At 44.7% G+C, this 11,683-nt stretch overlaps 1 protein-coding gene across 1 annotated transcript; it reads left to right on the top strand.

Moving 5' to 3' along the window:
• Positions 1-1,026: 1,026 nt before the first annotated feature.
• Positions 1,027-8,093, top strand: neff1 (neuronal intermediate filament family member 1). The gene is made up of 4 exons (XM_071352653.1): positions 1,027-1,886; positions 4,085-4,408; positions 4,662-4,786; positions 5,199-8,093. The coding sequence occupies exons 1-4, from the start codon at positions 1,143-1,145 to the stop codon at positions 5,587-5,589; spliced, it is 1,584 nt and encodes a 527-aa protein (XP_071208754.1). The 5' UTR covers positions 1,027-1,142; the 3' UTR covers positions 5,590-8,093.
• Positions 8,094-11,683: the final 3,590 nt, after the last annotated feature.

Genomic DNA, 11,683 nt, shown 5'->3' with positions numbered 1-11,683 from the left:
ACCGTAGAAAAGCTGCAGTCCCCTGACAGCTCTGGGCGCAGCAGCGCGCGTGGGTGTCCTCCATAGGGGCGTGGTCGGTGTCCTGGATCAGGACCAAGGCCAGCTCCAGCTGCGCGAGGCGAGAGGAGAAGACAGCGCAGCTCCACCAATAACCTTCTCGAATATGCTGAATCATCACCCCAAAGCGGTCTGGGATGCTGAGAAATGTATGCTGGGCCCATTTCACAGGCTTATGTTTTCAATGAAGGCTAAACTTGTGTATAGGTGTTAGGCTAGTAAGCGACATGCACTGATGTTATGTGAGACGTGCGCATGTGGGGTCATGTAAATAGGCCTTTGTGTCGCTGTGCCTCATCCTGCCTGTACTCAGACACTGCGGTGGTTGGGCGTGAAGGGTGCATGGCTCCAGACTGCAATACAGCAATATCGTTTAGTCACTCCTGACTCTTGGCCCACACTTCACATGCACCGATCCCATGCTGCCTGAACTGTTGCAACAGCAGTGCAAAACTGCAATGACATTGTTTAGTGGGATGGGATAACCTACACATGTGCCTAGTTTCACAAAACGACATAAAAATAGACTAGGATGTGTTAATTAGGCAAATTCTGTGCCATGTTGGCCTCAATATCAGCATATAATAGTGAAGTCGTGTTTTACTTCTATCACTATATATCATCATTATCATTAGGATATTAGTAGGCCTACTATTGTTGTTAGTATTCTTATTTATTGGCCTCATTATTATTTACTATTTATTCGTCCCCTATATAAGTCGTGGTTTGATGTGCTTTCCTTGACCATAGGTCTATCTTGTCTTATCTGTACAGTACGGATTACATTTTATTCAAGAAAAGAATGAGTTGCCAAAATACAAGGCGAGGAGCAGCATGAGTGAATTCGTGTTCCCCTGAGAATATCTCTTTTTGCAGGAGCTTGCAGGTTTCCCTGTCTCTACTGCCGCCCGTGCGTCAAATGATGCTGGAGCTCCATCACTATAAAAGCACCTGTCTTGGCCAGACATCAATTGCGTCTCTCTTTCTCTCTCCCACCCACACTCCCACACTCCACACACAATCTCACAAAAGGACTTCGCAAGCAACAAAGGTATACCTAGCATTCCACTTCTCCAACTGCAAACATGAGCTACTCCGGCGATGTCTACTCCAGCAGTTCCTATCGGAAGATCTTCGGGGAAGCGCCCCGGAACTCCGGCCGCATGACCGTAGGCAGCAGCCCCTCTCGCCTGTCCAGCGGATTCCGCTCCAGCAGCGCACACCGCAACTATGGCTCCCCATCCATGCTCACATCCTCCGGCTACCGCAAGGTGGGCGCCGGGCGCAACTTCCACTCCTCCATGTCCGACTCTATGGACCTGAACCAGTCCACGGCCGTCACCAACGAGATGAAAATCATCCGCACCAACGAGAAGGAGCAGCTCCAGGGCCTGAACGACCGCTTCGTCTCCTTCATCGAGAAGGTCCACAACTTGGAACAGCAGAACAAGGTGCTGGAAGCCGAGGTGACCATGCTGCGCCAGCGCCACACTGAGCCCTCCAGACTGCACGACCTGTACGAGCAAGAGATCCGCGAGCTGAGGGCCCGCGTCGAGGAACTGACGCACGAGAAGAGCCAGATGCACCTGGACTGCGTGCAGATGAACGAGACGCTGGACCGCGTTAAGCAGAAGCTGGACGAGGAGACGAGGCTCCGCGAGGAGGCGGAGGGCACCCTGATAAGCTACCGCAAGGACGTGGATGATGCCACGATGTCCCGGCTCGAGCTGGAGAAGAAAGTCGAGTCGCTGCTGGATGAGATCGCCTTCCTCAGGAAAGTGCACGAGGAGGAGCTGCAGGAGCTGCAGGCTTCCCTGCAAGCCTCACAGGTGCGGACATTACATCACCCCTCATGACCCCCCATCAGATGTCACCCACATCTCCCCATCTCCGCACATATCACACCAAATATACACCAAGGGAAAAGTTAGGCTATGTAGCCTATGAATTGCTGATAACTTTTATGTGACATGGTGATAGCCATGGCCAAATACCTAATAATGTTCATAGCGTGTGGCTATCTTATCATTCACACTGTGGATCCACATTCACTAAGTCAAATAAGGCTGCATTTACACTGGCAACCCAATTCTGACAATTGTTTTTCTAATTAGCCTTTTGAACAATCAGATCAGCTCTGATAAAGCTCTGATGTGAAAATATCTGATGTGATTGGTCAAAAGACCAATTACTGGAAAAAAATATCAGAATTGGGCTGCCTGTGTAAACGCAGCCTTTGTTCAGCCACAGCACATGCTCTGTCCTTGGTGCTGAAGCCAGTGAACATTGCGCACTGCGATTAGTGGCAGTAAAATGTACGGCACTGCGGTTCTGTGTAAAACAGCACCATGCAGTACTCCCTTCCCTGTCTGCCAATTAATATGCAGTGCCACAAACCCAGCACTGGCATAGGACACTAACTATAGAAACTATGAGGGAAGTTGTGTAACTATAAAAGATCATTGAAATGGCTACTGAAAATGTAGTCTGCATACTGAGAAAGTGATATACAGTGTCTAGCGCCAGAGAGTGTGCTAAAAAAAGAGAGAGGGAAAGGGAGAGAGATCGAGAGGGGGAGGGAGAGAGCGGGAGCATTGGGGTTGATAGCAGTGCTGGCGCTGCCACTGATGATGCAGAGAAATAGTAGCGCAATATCTAGGTGTGGTCGTCCCATCACGCAGGGGGGGGATACGGGATGGGGCAGGGTCAATTCAGAACATCAGAAAACTCAATACAGATAGATCAGTGCATGCCCTTGTTGCATTTTACCTCGACAATCTCATGATGATCAACTATCACACTTTGTCAATTCATTTGACAGGATTGGGAAAAATTACTTTTTTTTCTATAGGTTACTACTGCCACATAGCATAGATGTTGTCAACATGGTGTTGATTCATGTTGTCCCACACAAGATTAGTTGGAATAATATAATCATTAATCAAGGTCACAGTTAAACAGCATTATTGTAGCTTTATACAGTGTCCCAGAAGTCAGTGGCATTTTGGATGCATCATTGGATGAGGTGATAGTACTCTAAAGACTTAAAACAAAACAAAAAAGTATGAATTACAATTTCATGTCAATCAATGCAGCATAGAATCTTCATCATTGGAAAGAGCATTAATCGTTTGTTTCCTCTATGGGGCTATTCTTTTGGCATGCAGGACATACAGTATAATTGCCATGTAAGCGATAAGTGATTGACAGCACCACCCATAGTGATGCACAGAGCCCTGACTCAGTGCTCGATACATCAGCCCTCGGCATTCTACTTCACTGGATAGATAATCAATTAAAATGTATTCAAATCAAATCAAATTTTATTTGTCACATGCGCTGAATACAACAGGTGTAGATTTTACTGTGAAATGCTTCCTTACGAGCCCTTTCGCAACAATGCAGAGTTAAAAAGGAAGAAAAGATTAGCAAGTAAAAAATACAATAAAAAAGGAAATAGTGACACAATAAAATAACAGTAACGAGGCTATATACAAGGAGAGTACTGGTACCAAGTCAATGTGCAGTGATACAAGGTAGGTGAGGTAATTGAGGTAATATGAACAGGTAGGTAGGTAGGTAGGTAGGTAGGTAGGTAGGTAGGTAGGTAAGGGTAAACGTGACTGTAAAAGTCACATTAGCCCAAGGCTCATAGCTCCCAGGTGTCTACTGCAAGCACATAATGGTTTGTGTTCTTTGACAAAGATTTCACATTTTCAATAGTGATTATCAAAACTTTTACCTATATTTTGGTTAAAGGACAACAATTTCTTTTAGAAAAACTGGATGTTGCAACATTTTTGGTTTTGATTTATTATGATATTTCACATTTACATTTGGATTTTTGCAAAAATAATAATATAATAACGAATAATAAAGCAAACATTCTCATATTCAAATCTCCACTACAACTTAGAGATGTATCTATTTAGCCAGTGAAGCATTATTTTCCCCTGTGCTAACACCTGGTAATCATTCCCAACCCTTTAACTTACCCCTCTGTCCCTCTGTGTCTACCTGGTCCCAGGTGTCAGTGGAGATGGACATGAGGGAGGGTAAACCCGACCTGGCCGTGGCCCTGAAGGACATCCGTGCCCAGTACGAGGTCCTGTCAGCCAAGAACCAGAACCAGGCGGAGGAGTGGTACCGCTCCAAGTTTGCCAGTGTGAATGAGGCGGCCGCCCGCAACCAGGATCAGGTTAAGCATAGCAGGGAGGAGCTAAATGAGTACCGCAGGCAGGTGCAGGCCCGTACCCTGGAGATCGAGGCCCTCAGGGGCCACAATGAGGCCCTGGAGAGGCAGATGGCTGAGATGGAAGACCGCCACAGCAACGAGATGGGAGAGATGCAGGTACGTGGAGTAGGACAGGGTGACTATTTTAGTATACCACAGTAATTGCTACAGTACAGGCTAGAACCCTGTCGATTCTATAGAATGATGTCCTCCTAAGTATCAGGTGCATATCACAGATGGTATGTGTGATGGCATTGTAATTGCACTGTAGCACAACACATGTAAAAAGGTATTCGGTCATGCACATTGTGAGGTAGAATAGTGAGGTCTTTATCATTAGTAATAGATCCTGATGTTAATCTGCCTGCAGGAGACCATCCAGCAGCTTGAGTCTGCTCTCCGAAGCACCAAGGGTGAGATGTCCCGTCATTTGCGTGAGTACCAGGACCTGTTGAACGTCAAAATGGCCCTGGACATTGAGATCGCTGCTTACAGGTCAGTCATCACTTGATCTGAGTCTAAGAGTTATGTTTGATAATGTTAAATCAGCAGCATATCATTGATCCAAACCACAGTGCCTTTCCTGTATACCTTTTTCACATTTGAATTCCAAGTCAGCAGAGTGACTGACAACATTCACATGACTGCTTTGACAATTATGAATGGTTGGAGTTTGGTACATTTGTAAACTGACTCCGTCTTTCTCTGATTTAGTCAGTAGTTCAGTCAGCTCAGCAGTCAGCACAATGTTGATACACCACAGTGTGTCTTGGAAAGATTTATGAACATCTTTTCCCCCTTTACATTTTTTTGAATACTTAGTCAGCACACCAGTGGAATTTGACACATGTGTAAACTGACTCTCTTCCTCAACCTCTCTATGTCTCCATCTCCATCCCCTCTTCAGGAAGCTGCTGGAAGGTGAAGAGTGCCGTCTGAGTACAGTGGGCGGAAATATCCTGCAGTCAGGCTACTCTGGCTTCTCCTATTCGTCCGGCCGCTCCTACGCCCTGGGTTCCTCCGCCCCCTACAGGATGAGGGGAGCCAAGCCTGAGGAACCAGAGGAGGAGGAGGATGAGGAAGAGAAGGAGGAAGAGGAAGAGGAGAATGAGGAGGAAGGAGAGGAAGGAGAGGAGGGAGATGAGAATGCAGAGGAGAATGGAAACGGTGATGAGGAGGAAGATGAGGAAGAGGAGGAGGAAGGTCAGAAGAAGAAAGATGAGAAGAATGGCAAGGATGAGAAGGATGAGAAGAAGGGAGAGAAGGGAAGTGCTCCCAGCAAGAGCACCAAGAGCTAAACTGCTTGTGTCATCGATCATCAATGCCTTTCGCACTACTACAATCCACTCATTCACTCATATGGATCTTATCCCTTCCCCATCACCTCATCTCTGTTTCACAAGGACACACACACAAACACACAGACACACAGACACACACTTACCGTACTCACGCCAGATGCCTCACACACACATACCTTCTCCTCTGTTTCTCTGGGTCTCAACAATCAGCTGTGTGGTGGAAAACAGAAAGACACATCACAGAGAGGAACATACCGTTGGTGTATTACCCTGACAGAAGATAAACCTGTAGCTACATTTCCTGAATAGGGTGCTCGGGATCCTATGTCACGGTTTTACACCATAGATGATGGTTATCACAGAACAGAGAGCAGAGAGAAGGTGCTCAACATTACGGTAGTAAGCCAGTCAGTCAGTCAGTCAGTCAGTAAGAGAATGCCTTAAAGCAAGTATGATGTCATATTAAGAGGTCAGGAATAATATTGCCCAGTAACGTCCTTTCTTTATGTGCCATTAATGATATGAAATGTGGTGAAGAGCAGTTGCAATCTTGAAAGTATTAATAGGATCCTGGTAGTAGCACACAGACTACTATATGCACAGAGGTCTGGAGCATACAACTTTATCAACTTTTACCAGTCCAACTTTTAAAAGGTGCTTTTTGATTTCGACAAAGAAAAGTTGGAAATGTCTAGGGAAATTCATTGTGGAAAATGCTTCGTAAACCTTTTCATGAATGTTAGTGTATAATATTGGGGACACAGAAATCCAGATAATTCCCGTAGGTGCAATAATGTATTTTGAGCTGCAGACACAAACTGGCACACTGAATGCTCCTCACTCCTCTTTTTTTCATTCACATGTGAAATATATAGAATGTTCAGTCCATTGACCCACTTTCTTTTCATCGCCAGAAAACTAAACATTTCACCACTCACCTTCCCCCCTCTGTCTGTCACTGCGACGGTCAGAGCTCAGCGAAATGACAACATCATAACTTTTATTTGGGAGGTTTCTATTTTCAAAGGTAGGCGATAAGTGCATTGTGCAGTGATTCTTCTGTTTTCAGAAGGGCACCTTTCAGGAATGAAAAATTTAGAGTTTTAAAATGCTACTATTTATCACATTATACCCTTATATTTGATGTAGAAATACCCCCTCTTGATTGATTCATTTGTCACTGAATGGATATGCCCTGCCCTGCCCTGCCTTGCCCTGCCCTCCAAGTAAGATAACTGACTCCAAACCTGAGGTAAATGTCTTTCCTAGGCCCTTCCTTTCCCACAGAGTCTTGTTTGTTTAATATCTTCAGTCTTCTAGTGTTCTGTACCCTGTGATGTTCTGGCTGGTGGGTTGTTTGACTGGGGGAGTGTGTGTTGTTTGCATCCCAAATGGCACCCTATTCCCTATATTGTGCACTACTTTTGATCATGGCCCATACGGCGCTGGCCAAAAGTAATGCATTACATAGGGAATAGGATGCCATTTGAGACACAGCCTGTGGGTCCTTTTAGCAGTGTGCTCTGTTCCAGACAGTGAAGAGGCCCGTGGCTGCTCTAACAGGACAGCTGGGGGTGACAGTGAGTGACAGACAGCCCTTCACTCTGACTGCAGGACCAGTTGGCAGCCGGTCAAGACGCCACTGGGGTCATGATTGGTCACATGGTGCGGAGCCACAGATAAGGGCTATTATCACAATATACCCCCCTACCACCACCACCACCACTGCAGTCTGAGATGGACAGCAACAGTATGTATACCCCAGGCAGACATGTCCTAGCTGCAGGAGAGGGACCATAATAACATATTGTAAGTTAGCTCTGATATGACTGGTGCCAAGCTATCCATCTGTGGGTCAGGGTACAGTGACCGTGTGGGTTGGTATGTAAGGCTTAAAGAATAGGTGTAAATGTTAAAGACAGAGACATGTATGATGTACAGTGATAAAATGAATAGTGTTGCAGGAAGTGTGTTCAGGGAAAGAATAATAAATGGAAAAATACAAATGGATAGAGAGCACAGGGAATTTTTTGTAAGAATTCGGCCAATGTACTTTAGAATCCTATACAGCAGTAAAATTACCTGTCCTCTCCAACATTTTTGTAAACTTACCGTGGACAAATGTATAGCTTGACAGAATGTTAAATGTTCTTTTTTGAGACTGCCGCACACTGTGGAAGGCCTTCCTTAACTGTTCTAGATTTCACTATTTTTTCCTTTCCTTGAGAAATGAATCAATCGACAAGCATTGACTGCATGGCCTGATTCTTGGAGCATTAAAACTGGGCATGGGATAGATTTCGCTTGTTGAGTGTAAAAAAAAGAAATTGCCTTAACCATGATCAAAACAATAAAAATCGTTTTCACTTGCATTTCACATGTTTCCGAGGTGGTTCAGGAGCGTTGAGCGTTCATTCTGCTATACTACTGTGACTGTATGTGCTGCTATCTCATGCAGTGGTATTCCTCCCAAAGCCAAATAAAGCCATTTATTAACCAAACCCTTACAACCATCGGCAGTGTCTTCAATAATATCATATCATCAAAACCATTTGACATAAGCTACATTTTATGACTGGGCGCAGGTTTAGAGGGAGAAGAACAAACCGAAAAACAATGCTATAATATTTGAAGCATTTTGCATTGAAAATGCATAGAGTACACAATACAAATGTTAAAGATAGAATACTTAATTGGAACACTAACAAAGTGATCACCCGCCTCAGTTTTAGTAAAAATGCTGAGGGATGGGCCGAGAGAAATATAATCACTTTCAAATTCATAGACAGAGCTATGGATACAAGGACTGACCGTCATGATATCAACATTATAGTTTTAACCATGTTTTGTGGTTATATAGTGTGTGTTTACGTTTACTTTGATTACAAACATTGGAATAAAACAAGTTTGGGGTCTGGTGGGTACGACAGTGGAACTAATAAGCTCATGAGGCATTTATAAGTTATATTCTTCAAGAATCATTCATTTAAAGTTTTAAAAAATGGATGTAGCAACTAAGGTTTCTAGATTTAAATGGAAAAACAAACCGTGATATCAAATCATTACTACACTAATGGACATGGTCAAAGAGATAAATAATAGTCCACAAAGGGAACAAATCAATAAATGGACTTTATTCAAACTGCCTGTCCATCATACTATGTTGACCCATTAGCATGACATAGCATATATTATTGTCAGTCATGCCACTACCAACTAATGCCATTATTCAATAACTCACTGACCTAAGAGGAATAGGCAAACCTATAATAAACCATAAATGATCATATATTTGATATGACATAACAATTTGGGTTAGCCAACTGGCAATGACTATACCACATAATAACACATCAAAGTTATGTCCTATCACTGACTGACAGGTTATGATCATGTGAAGTAGACATTATGCTTTACTTTAGTCTAGTTTGTTGGAGAAAAGTTTTACGAACTGCTCCACCAGACTGAAAGTGATGTATGAAGTCAGTTAGACCTCTAGATGAGTTGGAGGGTTGCGTCCCAAATTACACCCTATTCCCTATTTAGTACACAAATTTTGACCAGGGCCCACATGGAATAGGGTGACATTTGGATTGCAGGCTAGATCTCCCCATATCAGCTCCCTCTCTCTCCTGCCTGCTTCAAAGGTAAAGGATGAGAGAAGGAGAAGGTAAGATGGATGACAGTAGCAGAGTGGCCACCAGCACTGCTGTCAGAAGCAAGCACCTTATCTTAGTGGGGATCTTTACTATCTGCACAGCCACTCAGTAATACTGTGTGGACAAAAAGGTATCAGCACATTGACAAAAGGTCATCATCAGCACTAAGGACAGATCAATGAAACACAGAAAACAAGACAAAGCCTGCAAGAGGATATGTAAGACCTTGGTATCATATGAACCTCTACACTTTGAGATTATGGGAAGACACTGGCAGCGACAGTCAAAATGTACTTAAAAACTTCTGTGTGTGTGTGTGTGTGTGTGTATACAGTGCATGTGTGGCCATGTGAACCTCAACCTTTGTGTCGGTATGCAAGCCAAGGCACAGAATGACTGATTCACTGTCATCTGCGTGCCATGGAAAGAGTTATGGGTTGGCAGGGCCGGTGGGGTGAATGAGAAAAGTCCAGGGATGTATCACTCTGCAGGAGGATTGCAATGGAAGAAGACACAGACAGACAGACAGACAGACAGACAGACAGACAGACAGACAGACAGACAGACAGACAGACAGACAGACAGACAGACAGACAGACAGACAGACAGACAGACAGACAGACAGACAGACAGACAGACAGACAGACAGACAGACAGACAGACAGACAGACAGACAGACAGACAGACAGACAGACAGACAGACAGACAGACAGACAGACAGACAGACAGACAGACAGACAGACAGACAGACAGACAGACAGACAGACAGACAGACAGACAGACAGACAGACAGACAGACAGACAGACAGACAGACAGACAGACAGACAGACAGACAGACAGACAGACAGACAGACAGACAGACAGACAGACAGACAGACAGACAGACAGACAGACAGACAGACAGACAGACAGACAGACAGACAGACAGACAGACAGACAGACACGACAGACAGACAGACAGACAGACAGACAGACAGACAGACAGACAGACAGACAGACAGACAGACAGACAGCACACGACAGACAGACAGACAGACAGACAGACAGACAGACAGACAGACAGACAGACAGACAGACAGACAGACAGACAGACAGACAGACAGACACACACACACACAGACAGACAGACAGACAGACAGACAGACAGACAGACAGACAGACAGACAGACAGACAGACAGACAGACAGACAGACAGACAGACAGACAGACAGACAGACAGACAGACAGACAGACAGACAGACAGACAGACAGACAGACAGACAGACAGACAGACAGACAGACAGACAGACAGACAGACAGACAGACAGACAGACAGACAGACAGACAGACAGACAGACAGACAGACAGACAGACAGACAGACAGACAGACAGACAGACAGACAGACAGACAGACAGACAGACAGACAGACAGACAGACAGACAGACAGACAGACAGACAGACAGACAGACAGACAGACAGACAGACAGACAGACAGACAGACAGACAGACAGACAGACAGACAGACAGACAGACAGACAGACAGACAGACAGACAGACAGACAGACAGACAGACAGACAGACAGACAGACAGACAGACAGACAGACAGACAGACAGACAGACAGACAGACAGACAGACACACACACACACACACACACACACACACACACACACACACACACACACACACACACACACAGCAAGACAGAGCATAGTATCTAGACAGATTTATTGAAAATAGAGGAATGTGATCAATCCCTTTCTGCGGTGTGTGGCTGTGCCGTGGTGTAGCCGTCCTTGATTTGTTTGGCGGCCTTGCGGTTCGGCACGATGCGGGGAGATATGCCGTCGGCAGATTTGTTGTTCTGGAGATGCAGACATAATTGAACTGCACCTTTTTCTCAGTGCACTCCCGAGACCTGCTGCGATAAGGTCGTAAATCTTGGCCTCAGCAATCAGCAACCACCTCCCTCTATCCATGTTGATGGCCCAATAATTACATTTCCACTAGAAACTGAATTAGAAGATGGTTACTGGCAGGTAGACAGTTCTCTGACCTTGCCACTGCTTATCCCTTTATCTCCAGTACGGTCAACTGAGTGTTTGGGAAAGGGTCAGTAACCTAATTATATAACATAGACTACTATTACTGTTATGTATGTATACATGACATTAAGATAATGAGTGTACCCAGACATCTTGCTAATCAGAGAAAATATTCCTTTGTGATAAGGATAAGTATTACGTAATTTATTAGCACATGTGGCAGAGGAAGCTGATTGTATCTAGGCAAAGTTACCAAGTTATCACAGTCTTTCAGTCTGGGCCTCACGGCAGTTTTATCCGATGATCAGTGCTGTGTTTTGGCTTCTCAAAGGGTCCTAGGGATTTATTCAGTTGTCAATAGCAACATATTGCTGATTCAGAAAAAAAGGAAATTGTCAAATTGAGG

This window comes from Salvelinus alpinus, chromosome 19, assembly GCF_045679555.1.
Source record: "Salvelinus alpinus chromosome 19, SLU_Salpinus.1, whole genome shotgun sequence".
In the NCBI taxonomy this organism is placed as follows: Eukaryota; Metazoa; Chordata; class Actinopteri; order Salmoniformes; family Salmonidae; genus Salvelinus; species Salvelinus alpinus.
The sequence above is the reverse complement of the archived record's forward strand: the minus strand, read 5'-3'. Positions and strand labels throughout refer to the sequence as shown.